Raw genomic sequence first — 21,543 nt, 5'->3', positions numbered from 1 at the left:
CGACCACCCAGAGGCCACCCGTGCTCCAGTTTCTACCATCATAGACTATTTAGTGGTTCATGTGCTTCACAGCCGTGAAATTGTATGGTGTGTACTATTTTGTGTCTGGCTTTTTTGGTTCAGTGTATTGTTTTTGAGATTCATCTGTTTTTTATCATTTGTAGCAGCTCTGATTGCTGAGTATATATGTTTATATATATTTATAATGTATTATATTTTCATCTATTCTTTCTCTTGTTGATGACATTCGGTTGTTTTCAGCTTTGGGTTATTACGAAGGAAGCTGCTATAAACATCCTTATTAAAAAAAGATTTCCTGGCTGGCTTCCTCTGCCCCAAGTTCCCGTAATTCCACAAAAGCAGCTCAAGTTTGCCCAAAGAACTCCTCCGCAGACCTCAGCCCATCCAGGGGCACCTGAGCCCTGCCCTCTCCACAGGGTGGGTCCTGTGGCAGGGCAGTCACACCTGCTGAGATGAGGAAGGACCCCACTGATGTGCAACCAGGGAAAAACAAGCACATATAGCATTACTGTAGTTTGATCGTGGGAAAGGCTGTGAAACAAGGATTTTAAAAGGGAGCAGTTGTGTGGACTTCTTTTGGACAGGGAGCCGGGGAAGGGCTCAGGGAAGAAGAGATCCATGCAGGACAAGCAGCAGACACGGGGGACCCCGGGAGAAAGACACCCTGACTCTCAGAAGAGAAATATCCTACAGGGTTGTGGTCCAACCATCCGTAGCCACGGAAACGTTCAATATCATCCACACGATGTAATACATCGCTGAGTGGGAAAAAAGCAAGCTCCAGAAGATAACACACAGCCCGATACCCTTGCCAACTGTATACCCAGGACGAAACTGTTTGTTAGAGTCAAGGGAAAGATAAGCGTGGGTGGACCACAGTTACCATCAATGTCATGGTTGCAGTGCGGGGGATATTCTTATTCAAACAATCAACAGGTGAAACGTGGAAGCTAGGATCGATAAGTAAGTCACAGGACAAGGATGGTGAGTAATCACACTCTGTGCACCTGAGGTCTATTAAAACAATAAAAATAAAAAAGAAGGCTTTGAAATGTTTGAGGGTGTATGTCTTACACAGACAGCGGTTCCTGCATCTTGCTGGCGGTCTCGCTGTTGCATCTCTGCACCTGCCTCTCTGCACCTGCCTGAGTCCCATCTTCTCTTAGCTGGGGGAGCTGGAGTCATGCTCCATTCACTGTGGACCACCAGTGGGGTGGGGGACCCCGGGGGATGCATAGACCCCGAAGTCTATGAGCCTAGCCATATCAGACCCCAGCCCCCGTGTCCCTCCAGCTGGGAGCCTGGGAGGACGGTCAGGAGCCCCAAGAAGAGGTTGCTACCGTCTTTATTAAGTGAGTAGTATCAGCCGAGCCCCTGCTAAGACAGGGAGTCAGACGCAGACAGGTTTGTTTCTGCAGGGGTCCCAGGGACAGGACACCAAAGGGGGTGGAGCGAGAGGATGGGCAGAGGACCTCAGTGAAGGAAGAGCCAGGAAATGCCTTGAACAGGGGGTTACAGCTGAGAGGTCTGCAAGATACTTGGGGTGAAGAGAACTAGGACTCGCACATGCTTTGCACCCTCCACACCTGAGAACATTCTTCACTCGCACCAGGAAGCACGTGGCTCCCTCACTCTTTTTCTCCCTAGCACTTTTAGGAAAGAACAGTACAAACATATTTTTCTGTACCCAAGAAACAGACCAGTAATTGCATGATGACAAATGGGCCTGGTACCTGGTCTCAGCGGAGGTGTGTGTGGGTGGGTGGGAGGTACCAGAGTATGAAAGGGACTGGGGCTGCCAGGCGGGGCGGTGGGGGGAGCTCCCTTCCTACCAAAAGAGGGGCAGCTGCCACTCAGCTTCGATAAACTGCAGGCCCTGGGTTGCAAGATCTTCCAATTTTTCCAGAAAAGCTGGAAATTCAGATTTTGGTGATCTCTCTCAATACTTAAATATTCGTGTACTTAAAAAAAAAAAATACACCAAGGTGGGCCAAAGAAAACATGTCTGACCTACAGATACCCCATTTTCCCCCCTCCCAGCCCCCTACCTCCCCGCAAAGTTCTCATGTGGGATTTAGGAGCTGCAATTAAGCCTAAGCCACAGGCACTGGGACCATCCCGGGCTCGGATTTCATCTGTGGCTCCATAATGTCCAGAACCTCACAGAGGTCCTCAAGAGTGAAGGACTTGGGGCTGGCATGAGGTGGGGTCTTGAGTTTACCACTACCTTTTCCCAGGAAAAGCCCCCTCGGCGTTCATCAGCTCAGGGGAGAAAATGTTCAGCATTGACACTTGGCTCTTTTTTTTTAAAATTTTTTATTTTTGGCTGCGCTGAGTTTTCACTGCTTTGCACGGGGTTTCTCCCCAGCTGCAGCAAGTGGGGGCTATTCTTCATTGCGGGGACGAGTGATTCTCACTGCAGTGGCTTCTCTTGTGGAGCACGGGCTCTAGGGTGCACAGGCTCAGCTGCCCCATGGCACATTTAATCTTCCCGGGCCAGGGATCGAACCCGTGTACCCTGCAGTGGAAGTGCAGATTCTTCATCACTGGACCACCAGGGAAATCTGACACTTGGCTTTCTTACTGAGCTCAATCTTGAGCCAGGGAGAAAGGGCAGGAAAACAGCTATGGAGCCCACGAGTCCCTGACCTACCTGTCTCTCTCTTCACCCTCCCGTTACCAACCAGGGCTTTGTTTGCTAAGTTCTGGGTGGTCCTTCCAAAGTGCTCGGGCACCTGGCCGGGGGGCCCAGTGATGGCCAAGACATGCCTGCCAAGGAGTCTGGGCTGTCACGGTCTTGTGCTCCTGGCTGCTGGTGACACCAGCTTCGCAGAGGCAGGGCTGGGGCTGAAAATCAACACAGGCGACCACTGCCGGCTCCTCCCTCCCCAACCTCTCCCGGAGGATGCAGCGCTTTGCTTTGCTGCATTTTTACCTCTCATTACCTCTCTGAGCTCCCCGGAGCAGCTTACTGACCATCCAGGGGTCCCGCCCCACAGTGAGGAGGGCCAGGCCCCTAGGGCCTTCCATGGACTCTGGGCCAAACACTTCACTTTTATTAAAATTCTCACTTGTCTGGGGCCAATATCCCTGAGGCCATGTCCAATTTGCCAAAGTCGTGGAGACAGAGAAAAGTAAGGGAGATTGCAGTGTTAGGAGAGAGAGAGAAAGTCATTAGAGCATCCACCTGCCAACGGAGGAGACACAAGAGATGAGGGTTCGATCCCTCATCTGGGTCGGGAAGATCCCCTGGAGGAGGAAATGGCAACCCACTCCAGTATTCTTGCCTAGAAAATTCCAAGGACAGAAGACCCTGGTGGGCTACAGTCCATGGGGTTGCAGAGTCGGACATGACTGAGCATGCATACACACACACACACACACACTCGGAGCCTAATATAAAAATGCATTTCTGACAAACTTGGCCAAATCAGTGTCATCGCCCCATTTTGCAGATGAAGAAACTGAGGCTTGAAAAGTCAGTACCCCACCAAGGGCCATGAGCCAAGCGGGCAAAATAGGTTGCCTCTGACTTACGGGGTAAGGGGGCAGACCTGGGCCTCTGTGGTGCCAACACCCTCTACTTGCATAGGAGAGGTGACCTCAGGGGTAGGCATCTTTGGCAACAGCAAGGAGGCTCCTCAGAGCCCTCTGAGGGTAACAGGGGCCAGCGGCTGCCTCCCCACCGCCCTGGGGCGGGAAGGTGTCTTTCTGGAGTGTGGAGCACTTTACCTCTGGGACAGCTATGAAGCCCCGGGGAGGGCACTGCTCAGACTCAGCTGCTCCCAGAGCCTGGAGCCTCCCCATCAGCTTAACCTGGCAGGAAGGTGAGAAGGCCTGGGGTGCTGGGACCCAGGACAGTTTCCGACATTCAACACCGGTGGAGGTGAGAGAGCTTGGGAATCTGGGAGGTGGCAGCCCCTGGAGGTGGGGACTCAGCTTCGAGGGCTGGGGATGGCTGAGAGTGGGGCTGGCTACCTGGGCCTGGCAGATGGGTGCCTTCATCTGCACATGGAGGGGCCAGAGGGGGAGCTGGCCACACAGATGGGCAAATACATCGCTATGAGAGCAAACAAAGGCTTTAACTCTGATGGGCCGGTAACAGGCTGGGTGCTCTAGAGGTGAAAGGCTTAAGACCTGTCACAGCCCACTGGGGGCCTGTGCGCTGGCTGGGCGAGAAGATAAAACGGTGATGAAGGACCCCAAACAAGAAGACAAGCAAATGCCCCAGGGCCTGTATGTACCTGCATAATCACATATCCCCAGGATGGCAGGGGACACAAAAGGGTCCTTCATCTGCCATACTGATGCACGCTGGGTAGTCAGGTGGTGGGAAGCAGGCTGGGGACACCCAGATGGATGGATGAGCTGCTCTGGGCAAGTGCCACATGGAGACTTTTCCAACACGTGTGCTCTGACCCCGGGCTCTGCTTCTGCATCTGCCTGCAAGCTATTTCCACACGTGCAAAATTAAGGCCTGTGCCCTGAGTTACACGTTACAGCATTAATCGTAAATAATGACAAAAAAGACTGGGAGGAAATGTCTGCCACTGAGAGGCAGTTTAAAGATATGAAGGCCACCTGGTCCTCGGGGAAACTATGCGATGGTTCAAAGTGTGAAGGCTGCTCAGTCGTGTCTAACTCTTTGCGACCCCATGGACTGTAGCCCACCAGGCTCCTCTGTCCATAGAATTCTCCAGGCCAGAATACTGGAGTGGGTGGCCTATCTTCCTGATCCAGGAATCGAACCAGGGTCTCCTGCACTGCAGGCAGATTCTTTACCGGATGAACTACCAGGGAAGCCCCAATGGTTTTTAAAAGAAGGGAAGCAAATTATTGCTAAGACGAATTTCAGCTGAAAAATCCACAATGCAGAACAGGAATAGTGAGGTTGGTTTGAAACCAACTTGTTTCAAAAAAAAAGAGGGAAAATACTGTATATGCATATTTGCATATATATACATACATGTATACATACACACAGACAGACAAAGAAAATACCACCAAGATCCTACCAATCTCCTTGTGGGGGTGGGAACTGGGTGGCTGAAGAATAAGGGTGGGAGGGAGCTTTTACTGGGTACTTCCGTGTATCTTTGGAATTCTAATAAATTGTGAATTTATTATCTATCCAAAAATTAAAAATAAAGAAAAAAACAAAACTGAGGCAAGGAGGCAGCAGGGCTGGGGTGGACTGTCCAGGCAGGGGAGCCAGGTAGGAGTGGGGTGTCAGGGGGGACCCTGAGAAGGTGTGGGAAGGAGGGCACAGTGGCCAAGGTCATGGTGTCAGAAGCTGGACTGTCCTGGGGGTCAAAGCCCAGGCCTGTTGTTGACCTGTGTGGTGACCTTCCTGCCCAGGGCCCAGGCATGGCCCAGATATAGCTTGATGCCAGGAGGACTGAAGAGAATCAGAGGAGTCAGCGTCTCCTGCCCTCAACCCTCTACTTGGTAGGGGTACTGACCCCGAGCCACCTGAGGGGCCAGGGGACATGTCATCTTAAAGCAGACCCTGGGGCTCTGCCTCCTCTCCATGCAGGGCTCCCTGTAGAAGCTGCTGCGTCACCACCCCCCAGTAATAAGCCTGAGCCCTTTGCGGGTGGGTAAACAAAGGATGGGGGAGCTATCTCAAGGTCTCTAGCCTCCTTGTGAGGACAAAAGCCCACCCAAGCCTTCCTGAGACCTTCTGCTCACCTTCCACACCCCCTCTTAGAGACCAGAGCACTAGGCCAGTCAGAGTGGCCCAAACCACATTCTGTAAGTGTGTGTGTGGGGGAGGCAGGGACAGGGGGGTACTAAGCATCTCCAGACCATCTGGGGACACCGGGAGGTGATGGAGAGTGGCATATCCATCTCACTTATCCGTTCATCAGTCAATGGATCGTTGGGTTGCTTCCATGTTTTCGCTATTGTGAGTAACGCTGCTATGAATGTGAGACCCGGCTTCCAATCCTTTCCAGGACACACGCAGAAGTGGCATTTCACTAGCCTGTATGCCTGTGGGCTCAGCTGTGTCTGACTCTTTGTGACCCCATGGACTGCAACCTGTCAGGCGCCTCTGTCCATGTGATTATCCAGGCAAGAACACTGGAGTGGGTTGCCATTTCCTCCTCCAGCCTTCTTCGTCCCAGGGACCAGATTCTGACGGAGGAGGCTGGATGGAGCCAGCCCTCTCCTCGTAACAGGGCCACCCTCTCTAGACCCTGGGTTGCTCCAGCTCACCGTGGGCCACACCGGCCAGGCCTCTGGGCTTCCTGCACATGCTGTTCCTCCTTCTTGGAAGTCCCTTCTCTGCCTTGATGTTTCAAGCCTGGCTCAAATGCCCTCTCTCCTGGAAGCCCACTCCAAGCCCCCGGACTCCACTGTACTTTCTCCCCTGCATCTCGAGCTCCGGAGCCGGGAGGAGTTTTCCTCTCGCCAGACTAGCATTGTCAAGAGCCTGGAGAGAGCCGTCTCCCCCACTGTGCTGTGCATAGTGAGTCCAGGGTCGGGATTCAAGTCCTCAAAGGGCCAGCATGTGGCACAGAATGGGTATCATGGGGGACTTCCCTGGTGGTCCAGTGGCTAAGACTCTGCGCTCCCAATGCAGGGGGCCCAGGTTCCATCCCAGGTCAGGGAACTAGATCCCACAGGCCGCAACTAAGAGTTCGTATGCCGCAGCTAAAGACTCCGTGTGCCGTAACTAAGACCTGGTACAGTAAAATAATAAATACTTAAAAAAAAAAAAAAAAAAAGACACACTTTGGAACTAGTGGAGATGAAGGAACGCTTGAGGGCCAAGAATCCAGGCCAGGTGTCAGGAAACCCCAGACAGCAAGAATGAACTGTCTCTCCACTCCCTGCCTCTGCCTTCCCCGCCACAGTCCCCTGGGCCTGATTCCCCCTGGGGCGACAGATGACAGATAAGCCCTGGGAGACTGGAGGCACAGGCTTCCTGGGACCTCACACTCGCCTAGCTGCTCCCTCAGGGCCTGTTCCTGCCCTTGGAGGGAGAAGGGACGAGGCTGCAGAGGAAACCTGACCTCACAGGACAGAGGTGTGTGTGCCGGGTCAAGACGCGGGTGATGATGCAAGAACCTTCATTCCTGGGGAGGACGCAGAGGTCTTGGCTTTTGGGAACAAGTGCTCCTTGGGGCATTAACCCAGAGCAATCTTGCAATTGTTTGGTTTCTCATGTGGCATTTTAGCATCACAGCTGGTGTCCAAATGAAGCCAGGAGTACAGGTGGGTGATGAGGGGTCTCACGATCGCCAGTGTCTCCAGCCCCGCAACCCTCCTTACCCTCAGACACTGGTCTGGGCACCCACCTAAGCACCTGACCTGCTGGATCGCATTTAGTCCTTGGAGCAGCACTCGGACGGGGTGTGATCGCTTTCTGCATTTTTTCAGTGGAAGTTGACAACTGGAGGCAGTTAAAGCCAGGCTGATTTGGACTGAGAAGCACAGAGAGGAAAAGGCTGGAGGGAAGCTGAGGGGCCATCACTCTGAACAGGCCTACTATGAAGAGGGTTTAGAAAAAAGCGAGTAAAAAGGGAAATGTGGGGACTTCCCTGGTGGTCCAGTGGTTAGGACTCGGAGCTTCCAACGCAGAAGGGTGCAGGTTCGATCCCTGGTCGGATAACTAAGATCCCACATGCCATGTGGCTTGGCCAATACATAAATAAAATGAAAAAGAGAAAAAAAGAAATGTGGTTTCATCGCTCCAAGCATGTACTCCATCCACCTGGGCTACCTGCTGGGGTCCTCAGAGACTTGGCTCTGGGAGATGATGTGGACCAGCCATCCCACAAGGACGCTCAGTTCAGGGGGCTCCAGCCCAAGTGGGTGCAAATGAGTTCCACCAGGTGGGTCATCGTGGGGTCGCCCCCAGGCCACCGCTCCACCTTTCTGGGGTCAAGCCCGGGGAAGGGGAGAAATGGATCCCATCTCTGCGAGCCGCGCCCCAGTCTCACCGGGAGGCGGTGAAGGTGGGGGAGTCCAAGGAGACCCTTCTGAAAACTCCCCACCTCCCACGTCCACCGCAGGGTCCCAATCCTAACCCTTGCTGAAGCAGGGGTGACAGCTCTGTCCCCCGTCCTACGACTACGTACAAACCCTCCTACAGAAAGCACAGCGGGGTCAAAGTAGAGGTCGTCCTGGGGAGAGAGGAGGATCCGGGCATCGGAGGGGGGCGGGGAGCAGGAGCGAAGCAGCGAAGGAGAGAAGGCGGGGTGGGGCTCTGGGAGTCCAGAGGGCGGGGCCTCGGGGGGCTCCGCTCTGGGCCTGGACTTCATCCCAGCGCAGTCGCAGGATGGGATTAGATTTCCGTGCAAATCAAAGCTGCCCTCCTGTTGGGAAAGAGCCTGGAGGGGACGATGAGGGTCAAGGGGTCTGGTGAAGGAGGCAAGGGAGGCACGGGAGGCGGACGGTCAGAAAGAGGGCCTGCAGAAGGGCTTGATGGAGACGGATGGATGTGGGGTGCAGAGGAGGGTGGGGGCAGGTCTGGGCAGCAGATGAGGAGGACCGCCTGGGACAGGCCAGGGACGGGCGGGGAGTCTAAGCACCCGTCAGGCAGCTCCTGGGTGCAGAGAACAGCTCCCAGGACTGGCTGGGAGTGGACCTCAAAGCTCTTGGTTCTGACAAGCTGCTCTTACAGAGGGTCCCCTGCCTAACCCCAAAGGTTCTCAGGTCTGTATGCCCGCAGACTCCTCCTCTGCTGCGAGCAAAAAGTCCCTTGTCAAAATAAAAAAAAAAGAAAAAAATCATAATTAGACATTCCATCCTGCACCCACCAGCTCAGCCCTTCCAATGATTCCAAAGCTGAACAGACCATCAGCGCTGTGGAAACCAAGACCACCGCTGACCCCTTGCTGAGGCGTGCAGCCCAGCGAAGGGCACTTAGGTCCTCAAAAAAATATCCCTTGAATTCATACAAATAACCAGCTCACTGTGGGTAGGATGCCTAAGCCCTTGATATAAAGTTTCCCATTTAATCCTAAGTGCAACGCAAAGGGCCCTGTATACTGATGCCCATTTTAAAGATGCAGAAACTGAGCCTCCTTTAAGGTTCTCAAGAATCTGCCAAGGTCACACAGCTGGTAAGTGGTGGTGATTCTTGTTGTTCAGTCTCTAACCCATGCCTGGCTCTATGCGACCCCATGGGCTGTAGCCCACAAGGCTCCTCTGTCCATGGGATTTCCCAGGCAAGAATATTGGAGTGGGTTGCCATTTCCTGCTCAGGGGATTTTCCCAACCCAGGGATCAAATCCACATCTCCTGCACTGGCAGGTAGATTCTTTATCACTGAGCCACCAGGGAAGCCCTGGTAAGAGGTGGACTTTGAATTTAAAACACATTTTCTTAATTCTTCCCAGTGTGCACATGCCCCTGAACCCGTCTGCTAGGTGTCCGCCATGTGACTAGGGGGCGAGTTATGAGCTGCTGTCTCCCCTGTGGGCTGGGGAGGGAAACGGATGGAAGGGGAAGCAGCCTGGCACGTAGTAGGCGCTCAAGAACGATCTCTGAGGCTAAGCTTTGTTCTAAATCCACTCTATCAGGCACTGCCTCGGTGACTTTTGAACTCTGAAGGAGAAAGACTGAACTTGGAAAACACATTTCCACCCCCTGCCTTTCCTGCCCAAGAAACGGAATACATCGCGAGGTGGGGAGGGGCTGGGACTGAGGGTGGGGAGGACAGTCCAGGGGAGCGCCCAGGAGGTCTGCCTTGGAGGGAAATGAACCCTGCCTTGAGAGAATGCACCCTGTTCCTGTCCAGGGTCCCGGCCGGTGCAGGAGGAGAGAAGGCTGACCGGATCGCCTCTCCCTCCCCCGTTCCCGGGACTGTTCAGCTCCCGGCAGCCTCAGCTCAGGTCAAGTGGCCACAGCCTAGGCTGGGTCAGCTGGGGAGCCCACCTTCCCCTGACCCTTCCCCAGGGCCCCTAGGTATGGCCACCCCAGCAACCACCCATTCCAGACAGGTGAGACACAGAAGGTACCTGGCAGTAGTCTCCAAGGAGCCCAAGAGCCACGGGAACCCCCATATGACACATCGTAGAGATGCGTCCACGTAAGTGACACCAACTTCCGGTGAGCTCGGTCCCAGGAGGTCCATGGGCGGAGCCTGCTGTGGCCAGGTGCTTTACCTGGGTTCCTCTCTCCCCGTAATGCTGTTCATGCAAAGAGAACCTGAGTCCAGGCTGGGGACTCTGGTAGGGGACTGGACCAGTAGGGGACTCCAGGCTCCTACCCACGCAAAGCTAATATGGTGGTTTATGAACATGGACTCTGCAGCCAGAGGCCCTGGGCTCAAAGCCCTACTCTTCAGGTGTTTTAAACAGTGCAGCCACCCCAAAAAACAGCCTGGCAGGTCTTGAAAATGTTAAACACAAGAGTTACCGCCTGACGCGGCATTCCCACCCCAAGGCTCTACCCAAGAGAGATGAAGACACATATTCACACCAACATCTGTACACAGACATTCACGGCAGTGATCTTCGTAATACCAAAAATGGGAAAACCATCCAAATACACATTGATGGATGAATGAACAAGATGTGGTCCATCCATATGATGGGGTATTATTCTGTGGTAAAAAGGAATGGTGAACTGACACACAGGCTACAAGGCAGATGAACGTTGAAAATACGATACTCAGTCAAAGAAGCCAGTTACAAAGAACCACATACCGTATGATGATTCTGTTGGTATGAAACGTCCAGAAAAGGCAAGTCCCTAGACACAGAAAGTGGATTAGTGCTGTCAGGGGCTGGGGATGTCTGCTTCATAGGCATGGTTTCTTTTGGGGGCGACAATGAACGAGTTCTGGAATTAGACAGTGGCAGCAGCTGCACAACTCTGAATACACAAGAAGCCTGTTGAGTTGTTATTGCTGTTCAGTTGCTAAGTCGCCTCCGACTCTTTGTGACCCCGTGGACTGGGGCCCGCCAGGCTCCTCTGTCCATGGGATTTCCCAGGCAAGAAAACTGGAGTGGCTTGCCACTTCCTTCTCCATAGGGGATCTTCCTGACCCAGGGACTGACCCTTCTACACTGGCAGGTGGATCTTTGCCACTGGGCCACAAGGAAAGCCCACCCAAGAAGCTACTATGTTGTAAACTTAAAGAGGGTGAACTGTATGGTATTTTATGTGAATTTTATCTCAATAAAGCTGCTATTAAAAAAAAAAACAACAATTGCTCTTCACTAGTTGCTTTTGTGACCTTGGGCAAGGTATGAACCCTCCATGCCTCAATTTCCCCATCAGTAAAATGGGGCCAGTAACTGTACCTAGGTGCTAAGGGTTGTTGTGAGGATTAAGTGAGTTCATGCATGACGTGCCCTGAGCAGTTGTCTCGCTGGGTGCCAGCACTTCCCCTCGGTCTGGCTCTGCCGCCCACGCGGCCCTGGCGCACCGCCATCTGCTCACCCACCACGCTGCCCTTTGATTCTGCACACTCACCTCCCTCCTATCTCCCCCACCCAGTGCCTGAATTTTTGTAAAACATACATCCTATCAAATTTATCATCTTGATCATTTTAAAGTTGACACTTTTCAGTAGTTAAGTGCGTTCGTATTGTTGTGTAACTGATCTCCAGAACTCTTCATCCTGCAAAACTGAAACTCTATACCCACTGAATAACAACTCCCCACTCACCCCACCCCCCCCACCCCCGCCAGCCTCTGGCAACCACCACTCGACTTTCTGTCTCTAAGAATTTGACTTCTCTGGGTACCCCATGCAAGTGGAATCAAACGGCATTTGTCTTTCGGTGAATGGCTTATTTCACTTGGCATAATGTCCTTAAGGCTCATCCATGTTGTAGCATGTGTCACAATTCCTTTTTAAGGCTGGATGATACTTTATTATCTGTAGAGACCACATTTTGCTTATCCGTGCATCTGTTGATGAGCACTTAGGTCGTTCCCACCTTTTGGCTATTACGAACGATGCTGCCATGAACACGGGTGGGCAAGGAGACCCCAAGCTTTTAAGGCCAGACCTTAGAGGTGTGAGTGTGTCCAATATAAGGAAAGGACTATAAGTCCAATATAAATGTACTGGCTTCCCTGGTGGCTCAGTGGTAAAGAATCTGCCTGCAACGCAGGGGATGTAAGAGACACAGGTTCAATCCCTGGGTTGGGAAGATCCCCTGGAGTAGGAAATGGCAACCCACTCCAGAATTCTTGCCTGGAAAATTCCATGGAATTGTCCAGGGCAGGCCACAGTCCATGGAGTCACAAAGAGGATGTTACCTTTAAGGCAAGGAATAAGGTTTTGGGGGACTGGCAGCTGGGGGAGATGTTAATGGTGGTAAGAGGCAGCACTGGGTCTTAGACAACCAGTACCGGTGGGACGAGGCTGGTTCATTCAGGGCTAGTCCTAGATCAGAGGTCTGTTACAAGAAAATCATTTGCCAACACGTGCAAGCTCAGTGCTATGCAACAGAAGATGAGTCAGTGCGGTGAAGCTCTGGTCCTGAGGCCTGGACATGCACCTGGGGTCAGCACACAGCGAGATAAGCCCTCCCCCCTAACAGCCTGAAGCACAGGTGATTCTACAAAGTCACTCACCCAGCCCCAGGGCGGCTTTGAGAGCTGTCTGGCCGGATGAAAGCTAGCTAGGGTGATCACACGTTCTGGTTTGCCCTGTTGTCTGGGGTAATTATTTTTAGTGCTCCTTGTTATTCTCAGAAGTGTCCCCATTTAGATGATAAATTACATAGTCACTCTATCAGTTACCCACTGCATAACAAATTGCCCGAAAACCTAGTCACTTGAAACAACAAACTGGTGGATCTTTCACAGTTTCTATGGGCTAGGAAGGTGCGTCTGGCTCACATGGGTACTTCTGGCTGAGGGTCTCTTACGAGGTCACAGCCCACGTGCAGGCTGAGGCTGTGGTCACCAGAAGGCCTGCCTGGGGGCAGGAGGATTTAACGTCAAGCTGACTCCCAGGCTGGCTGCTGGTGCTGGGAGGTCTCAGCGCCACTTCCCTCTGGGCCTCTCCGCAGGGATGCTTGAGTGTCCTTACAACATGGCAGCCGGCTTCCCACAGAGCAAGTGGAAGGCAGAGAGAGCGAAGCCACGCCTGGCGGAAGGTATCATTTTGATGCCTCAGAAGCATCACAGGATCACTTCTGTCCCCTTCTGCTCATGAGAAGAAAGTCACCAATCCAGACCCCACACGTAAAGGTAAGGGAGCTTTAGCTAGCTTTTCAAGAGAACATTGTCAAAGAATCTGGGATATTTAAAAACGACCACAGTTACTTTAAAACTAGGGCACATGAGGTGGAGAGAGGGAGCAAAGCCAGAGAGGACAGAAGTCGGATCAAAGAATATTTGCGATGCCAGATAAGGAGCATGAACCGGGATCTGGGGACATGGTGAGAAGGGACTGTTCTGAGCAAGGCAGAGATACAATCAGGGATTCACAGTGAATCATGACATCCACCCCACCACCAGCCTCTGGTGGGGTCACAGGGCTCCACTCAGCCCCCGCAATACCAGCCATCACCTCCTTCTGGGTCTTTGGGCCTGTCACCCTCTATCTTTGGCAGAGAACACACCTTTTCTCCCCACTGGACCAAAGCTCCTTTTGTGTCTCCCACAGGGCCCTGCACACGGCAAGTGCACACGGCAGGGTTTCTGTGTGAACAAAACAGATCAATTTACGCCAACCCCAAGCTGTGGTCACACCGGCCACAAGTCCCGGCCTGTTCCCTGCACCCACCTTTCTCTTTCCAGCCTCCAGGCTTTGGTTCTTCCTGCCCAGAGGGCTCTGGCTGTGCCAACCATCTGCACTGCCCTGGGGGCAGATGGGACTGGTGGGAAAGTGGTTTGGATAATTTAGCGGGGAGATGAGCAGGAAGAGGTATGGATCTCACTAAGCAGGTGGATGTGGGGCAGGCCAAGGATAACTTTGTATATTCCATTCCTTGGGCTTCGGAGCTGGTGCTGAGCCTATGTCTTTCTCTGGGGCAGCAACAGGCCGTGGATACCCCAGGCAGGTGTGAGAATTGGCTCTGTGCTCCCCCACTCTCTCCATCTGTGTCCATCCACTCCTGCTCATGGGCCAGCCTGTTTCCCTTTGTCCCCAGCACCTCTACCTCCTGACATCTCCCCATTCCACTCAGACTCAGCTCACAGGGCCGTCTCTTCTAGGAAGCTTTACTTGCTTGTAGCTCGGGATGCTACAGGCTTCCCAGGTGGTTCGGTGGTAAAGAATCCCCACCTGCCAATGCAGGAGATGCAGGTTAGATTCCTGATCTGGGAAGATTCCCCTGGAGAAAGAAATGTCAACCCACTCCAGTATTCTTGCCTGGAGAATCCCATGGACAGAGGAGCCTGGCAGGCTATAGTCCATGGGGTCTCAAAGAATCAGACACGTTTAGCAACTGAACAACAACTGGGATGCTACAGCATTTTGGCTGTCACACTCCGAGGCCCTAAATGCCTGATGTCCTCAGCGAGGTTCCTGGAGGGCAGTGACCGACTCTCCACTTCCTATATCAGAATGGGATTGTATGTGCATTGTTTTGTTGCTAAGTTGTGTCTGACTCTTTGTGACCCCACGGACTGCAGCATGCCAGGCTTCCCTGTCCCTCACTATATCCCAGAGTTTGCCCAAGTTCATGTGCATTGAATCAGTGATGCCATCCAGCCATTTCATCCTCTGTCACCCTCTTCTCCTCCTGCCTTCAATCTTTCCCAGCATCAGGGTCTTTTCTAACTAGTCAGGTCTTCGCATCAGGTGGCCAAAGTATTGGAGTTTCAGCTTCAGCATCAGTCCTTCCAATGAATATTCAGGGCTGATTTCCTTTAGGATGGACTGGTTGGATCTCCTTGCAGTCCAAGGGACTCTCAAGAGTCTTCTCCAGCACCACAGCTTGAAAGCATCAATTCTTCGGCACTCTGCCTTCTTTCTGGTTGAACTCTCACATCTGTACGTGACTAGTGGAAAAGACCATAGCTTTGACTAGACGGACCTTTGTCAGCAAGGTCATGTCTTTGTTTTTTAATATACTGTCTAGGTTTGTCGTAGCTGAAGGCTCCTTAACACACACACATAGCTTTGTGTGTGTGTTAAGGAGCCTTAGAAAGTCCCCTAACCCTGGGCTTTTCAAACTCTGCCTCCACAGACTCTCAACGGCTAGCTTAAAGAGCATTTTCTCTCTCAGTTAACACTGGAGTCCACAGTGGACCCCAGGCTCTATTTGAAGTGCTTGACACGGTTTGTCTAAGTCCCCACAACAACCTAGATGGTGGGCATGAACACTATTCTGATTTAGAAACGGAGCGGACAGCGAGGTCAAGCATCGTGCCCCAGGTCACACCGCCAGGACGCAGGGCTGTTGAGATTCCACCCAAGGTGCCGGGCCCCAGGCCCTTGCTCCCCTGCTCATCTGTCTTTCCCTAGCGTGATCAAACAGTGGCCTCAGCCCAACACCCTCAGAAATATTGGACTGTTTGCAATTTTGAGCTTTTCTCCTGTAAATGCCTCTTAAGTCTTCAGTGCTCACGATGGCTCATTGGCAAGACTTCCCAGAGGCAGCACCATGGATGAATGATCGCGGGCCAAACCATACCCGAGACTTAACAGACAGCAGATCCGGCCCAGGCGGGCAGTGTGGGTTTCTGTGAGCACAGGCTTACTGCATATCACTTAGGTGCTTTTTCTTGTCAATCAACAGAGATGGACTTTCTAGATACGAGCATCTCATGGGCAAAAAGAGGATGCTGCAGCTTCCTCTGCCCCCACCCCCAACTTGCATTTCAGGATAACGATCTTGCCCCTGCCCCAGCTTCACTGTCATGGCCTCTCAGAGACACCTCTGCTTAGCAGCCCCCAGGAGGGGGTATGTCCGAACCAGTGTGATTTTAGACCTGGCTGAGAAATCTCAGGACAGGTTCCACAACCAGAGTGTTGTTCAGTTGCTCAGTTGTGCCTGACCCTTTGTGACCCCATGGACTGCAGCACACCAAGGCTCCCTGTCCTTCACCATCTCCCAGAGTTTGCTCAAACTCATACCCATCAAGTCGGCGATGCCATCCAAGATTTTCTGGGTTCAAATCCCAGTTCTGCCACTTGGGTGTGTCCCTGGGCACTCAAGGTTCTCAGTCTCTTCATCTGCAAAGTGGGGACAATCCTGCTTCAACTTTAGAGGGTTGTTGTGAGAATTAAATGAACTAACAGATGTATAGTGCCTGAAATGTACTAAGTGCTTTATAAGCATCAGATATTATTGTTGTCGTCGTTGTTTTCATCATACACTTATTGATTATTGCCAGTTTTGCCTTCTGCGGTTGCAGACAGCAAATTGGGGTCCCCGACGAGCTCCATCTCCAGATGGCCCCGAGACTCTAGCCAGGCGTCCCCAGCTGCAGTGGTGCATCCTGATTGGCTCGTGATGGTCTCATTTCCTGTGCCTGTGATTGGTGGAGATATACTTATGTGCCTGGTTCTGACCAATGAGATGAGGAAGTCTGTATATGAGGGGGATGTGATCCCAGAAAGGTTTTCTCAGAGACCTTCTGAAGGCAACAGCCCTTTCTGTCCCCAGGGTCCTCGCCACTCCTTCCCATGACTGCCCATATTGCCTGGAGGTGCCCCAGCCAGTCCACAGAGCCAAAGAGAAAGACTGGGCCCTTGATGACATCAAGCTTTTAAGTTACCAGCCCTCAAACAGCCCGATTCATGACTTCATGGTGCAAAGTTCATACCTCTTATTGTTTGCACCAGCTTATTTGCAGCCCAAAGGATTCCAACTATAGGCCATGGTTGGTCACATTATATCTTCTTGGGATTAAGTCCACCATACCAGAGGAAGGATCTGAGCTCAGCGGTGCATCAAGGAAGATTTCCTAGAGGAGGTGAGGCTAACATGGGATCTAAAAGAATGAGCAAGTGGACAAAGGGGATAGGGCAAAGAGAATATTCCAGGCTTCGAGATAAAGGCCTGAGGCTAGAGACACTATAGGGTGTGTGTATCCATGCAAATAATCTGTGTGGCTGGGAGCCATATGAGATGAGACTGGAATGGTGTGGTGGGCTTTCCAATGGGCCCTCAGCCAGGCTATCACAGGGCTGCAGGAAAGCTCTCTGGTCAGCCTGGATTTGGCTCACCTCAGGTCTTCCCCTCCAGCCGTGGGCCTAGAATAAATGTACTCAGCCTGCCTTCTGCCCCCTTTTCCAGCCACACTCAGATGCTGCCCTGACAGTTGGGGCAGGGGCACTGGGCCTCATTTCTCCAGGTGTGATTCAGTCTGCTGAGCCTCTTCCAGCCCCCAAGGCTCTCAGAAAAGACTCTGGCTGGAATCTGGGTCACTCCGCACGAGTCGGACATCCATCAAGTAAGCAGTTACTAAGTGCCTACAAAGCAGAGTGCTCAGCACAGTGGAGAAAGGAGCTGGTTCAAATCCCAATTCTGTTTCTTCTGTGACCTTGAGCAGGCTGCTTTACTTCTCCAAAGCTGGTGTCTTCACCTCTTTGGAACACACAGTAAAAGCAACAGTGCTAAGTCGCTTTAGTTGGGTCCGACTCCTGGCGACCTCATGGACTGTAGCCCACCAGGCTCCCCTGTCCATGGGATTCTCCAGGTAAGGGTACTGGAGTGGGTTGCTGTGCCCTCCTTGAGGGGATCTTCCCAACCTGGGGATCAAACCCACGTCTCTCACGTCTCCTGCATTGGCAGGTGTAGTTCTGTTTTCTCTGGTACTGGCAGGGGGGTGGGAGAGAAGAAAAAGATAAAAAGATGCACAAAAAACTTCCTGAAAGGTGGGAGAGTGAGACAAGCAAACGATATGCTCCTATGGACAAAACCTGAGAGGTGATGGTTACAGGGAGGAAGCAGAACGTCTGGATCGGGGGTGATGAGGGACAAGCATTCCTAGCAGAAGATTAGGCAGGATGGAAGGGATGTTCCTAAATCTTTAGAACAGTATGCTGCAAATACATGGGTTGGATATAACTGTTGAATATAGGTGTCACTGAACCTGTAATAGCAGATTTCTGAACTTGAGCCAGAAAGATGCTGATTCAAATTCAGGCTCTATACTGACAGCGTAACCTTGAATGAGTCACTTAACATCTCAGCCTCAGACTCCTTCCTTGCAAAGCAGGTGTAAAACCTAATTCAGAGAGTCGTGTGCTCAGTCGCTCAGTTGTGTCTGACTCTTTGCGATGCCATGGACTGCAGCCTGCCAGGCTCCTCTCTCCCTGGGACTATCCGGGCAAAAATACTGGAGGGGGTTGCCATTTCCTCCTCCAGGGGATCTTTCCAAACCAAGGATTGAAACCACCCTGCATTGGCAGGCGGATTCTTTACCACTGAGCCACCTGGGAAGCCCCAATTCGAAAAGCTGTACTGTGGTGTATGCAGGATCCTGAACCAGGATCTGGCTAATTCCCACTTTAATGCCCTAAGATGCAGTGCCACCTCCTGCAGGAAGTCCTCCAGGCTCCCTCAGGTCATCCCCCAGATCCAGCTGCTAGCCCCTAGACACTCCCCTCTCTGCTGTGATGGCCTCTTCTTTCTCTCTCACCAGGCTTGGGGCTTCGAAGAGGAAGAGGCAGGGATCTCAGCATCTCTTGAACTCAGCTGCACCCCCACAGGGAGTGGGCATCTACTGATGCCACATCCCTCCCAAGCCTCCACCCAGGTAGACGTGAGAGGGAGGAAGTGACTAAGTCTGCTGGGGGTGGAGGGAAGCAGGGCTCAGGAAAGTTTTGGGTGATAACACTAGATCTTGAGGGTTCAACAGGAATTTACTGGTGGGAGGTGGGAGGAGGGGGTTTCAGGCAAAGAAAGAGAGACAGAGATAAAAAGAGAGAACTAAAGCAGGGAGGTGTGAATGGAAGTAAATTGTGGGTCAAACAGTTGTGCCAGAAAACATCTAACTAAAGATGAGAATTCTGGATTCAGATCCCAAAGGGTCTCAAATGCCACGCCAAGGATTTGCCCCTTCAGGGAGTGACCGAAAACTTGTCAACAGGCAACACAGTGACAAAAATGACAAGGCTCTGGGCCACCACTTGGGGGCAGATACCGATGGAGGAATCAAAAATGGACCAAAAGTTCTACCTGGATGACTGACTGTTGAAAATTGCTCCAATAACACATCCACACCCTGCTCCCCCTTATACTTGCAGAAAAGCCAATTTCCACAATCATTCCACACTACACCCACAGCAGCTCTGTGAAACCTATGGGGCCGAGCGGTGCTATCTTCATTACAGATGGACAAAGCGAGAATCAGAGAAGGAAATGGACCTTGCCACGGTCACAGGGGCAATGAAGGGGCTCGTCACAACCTGAGGTCAGCAACCTGGCCCTGCCTGGGAGGCAGGCCTCTGGCCATTGGACAAATGTACTCAGCACCTTCTAGAGCCAGATCCTGGAGACAGGGAGATGACCTTTGACCTCTGAGTCATCTTGAGACTGGACTGATCACCTGGGCTTCTTGCAGGAGAGGGAGAAGCGGGACCCACTGAGCGGTGGGGTTTCTGTGGTCCAGACAGGTCAGCAGGGGCTCACTCCCAGGACAGGCCTATCTATGGGACCTCCAAACTGGACCCTGGGGTGGGGGCTGGAAGGGGGCCAATCCCCCCACAAAGGGAATGGGACTGAGGAGTGGCCCTTGGCTGCCTTTCTAAGAAGCCCCCAAATGCCCCCTCCTGCCAGCACCCAGGCCCCCGCACCGCAGCAGCCTGAGTCATCATCCTGGTCGTTTGAATGGTAGCCGAGAAATCAGCCAGGGGGGCTGCCTGGGGCTGACGGCCAAGGGTTGGAAAAACAAGGCTGCTCTCTCTTACCTCCAGCCTTGGAATTTCAAGACAGGCTGGGGGTGGGGAGCAGAGGGCAGGTAGGTGCAGGAGGGATGGGTATCAACAGCGGGAGGAGGCTGGGGTGGGGGGCCAGAAGGAGAGGGAGAGGTTCAGAATCTGAGCTGGTGGCTTTTGTTTTCAAATGACCTGTTTAATAATTACCTTTGCAATCAAAGGAGCCAGGGCCCAGGGAAGGTGAGCATTCAACCCTTCATACCCCACCAGGCAGCCGGGCAGCCGGAGCAGAAAGTAAACAAGATGCCACTGGCTCTCTGCTCCACCTCGCAAACAATGGCGGGACTGAGCTGCCGGCTCACACACACACACATCAAAGTGAGATTTCCAGGCAAGAACTTTAACAGGCAGATAAGAGGCTCGGATTGAATTTTCCCCCCACATCCCGGCAGCTCCCCCTGAGCTTGCGTCCAAAGGGGTAGCCTAGGGGCTCCCGTCATTTTAAGTTAACCTTGATCTGTAATTTATTCATTCATTTTGCAAAGAAGAGAAACTACCTCCGTCTCACCCTCCGAAAAGCCTAGCCAGCAACAACTTCATCCCTTTAAACAGTCACAATGGTGGACAAACAAGGGATTTAAGTTACAGCGGCTAGCTAGCACTCACACTACGGCTTCTTAAAAAAACATCACCCTAATCCAAGCCCCGACCGGGGCTCACAAAGTCAGACCCTGACCGGCAGTGGGAAAAATCCAACTTGGGTTTTTTTTTTTTTTTCCTCAACCTCCCAAGGCCTTCAACTATTTTTCCCCCTGCAGCATCCAAGCCCAGCCTCAAGGCAGAGCGGTAAACACGCCTGCTCCTCCCCCTTCCACGGTTCGGCAAAACAGCCCCCCCCCCCCCACCTTCCCGGACCCCGGGAGAAAGAACCACAGCGACCCTCACCCGCAGCCCCCTTCTCCTCCCCTCCCCCAGCCTCCGGCGCCGTCCGCAATCGTCGCAGGCACCTTGAGATAAACACCCACTAATGATTTTATGATTTTTCTGCTCTGGGTAGCCGCGCTCAGCAGAATCCCTTCCCCCGCCCTGGCGACAGGGGCCGGCCCAACCGAGGGATTGGGGGATGGGGGGGCGTTAGGTTTTTTTTTTTTTTTTTTTAACACGGCCGCGAGCCCACACCTGTTTTTCATTCATTCATTCGTTCGTTCATTCATTCATTAACGGATTCGTCACAGCTGTCTGCCTGGCCCTTTGGATCTCGGGGAGAGGATGGGAAGGGGGCTGAGATGGGGGGAGACAGCGGCAGGGCTGCATCTTGCGTGTGTGCGTTGGGAGGGGTCGGGGTGGAAGGACCCCGTTGGAGGGCAGATCGGGTGGCTTTGTCAAACACTAGACGAGCGATGCGGCGGGGGCGGGGCGGGGGCGCTCCCCGGGGCTCGAAGTTGTTTTCCGAGCCGCGGCGGCGAGGACAGCCGCCCGGGTGCGCCTCTTTGTCTCTCCCCGGCCGGCGCCGCGTCCCCGCGCGCTCACCTGGTCTTGGAGGACAGGAAGGCAAGTTTGATCAGGCCGTAGGTAAAGAGCGGGATACTCTCCTTGGCGACGCTGGCAACTTGCAGCCGGTGCTCCAGGATGTGGAGTTCCATCGTCCGCCCGCGCTCCGCGGCGGCTCATCCGCGGGGGGCGAGCCGCGGCCCCCGCCCCCCTGCGCGCGCCCAGCCGGCACCGGAGCGCCGCGAGCAGCCGGCCGGGGGGACCGGGAGCTCGGCGCC

General features: G+C 53.0%; 1 protein-coding gene across 1 annotated transcript in view; it reads right to left on the bottom strand.

The window, feature by feature from the left end:
• CASTOR2 (cytosolic arginine sensor for mTORC1 subunit 2) overlaps positions 1 to 21,460 on the bottom strand; it is a 54,467-nt gene extending 33,007 nt beyond the window's left edge. The window contains exon 1 of the mRNA XM_061153367.1: positions 21,305 to 21,460. Within this exon, the coding sequence (XP_061009350.1) occupies positions 21,305 to 21,417 (113 nt within the window). The 5' untranslated portion in view covers positions 21,418 to 21,460. The remainder of the gene's footprint in view (positions 1 to 21,304) is intronic.
• Between the last annotated feature and the right edge of the window lie 83 nt (positions 21,461 to 21,543).

This window comes from Dama dama, chromosome 10 (assembly GCF_033118175.1).
Source record: "Dama dama isolate Ldn47 chromosome 10, ASM3311817v1, whole genome shotgun sequence".
NCBI lineage: Eukaryota > Metazoa > Chordata > Mammalia > Artiodactyla > Cervidae > Dama > Dama dama.
Note: the sequence above shows the minus strand (reverse complement) of the source record. Positions and strands in the feature narration are given on the sequence as shown.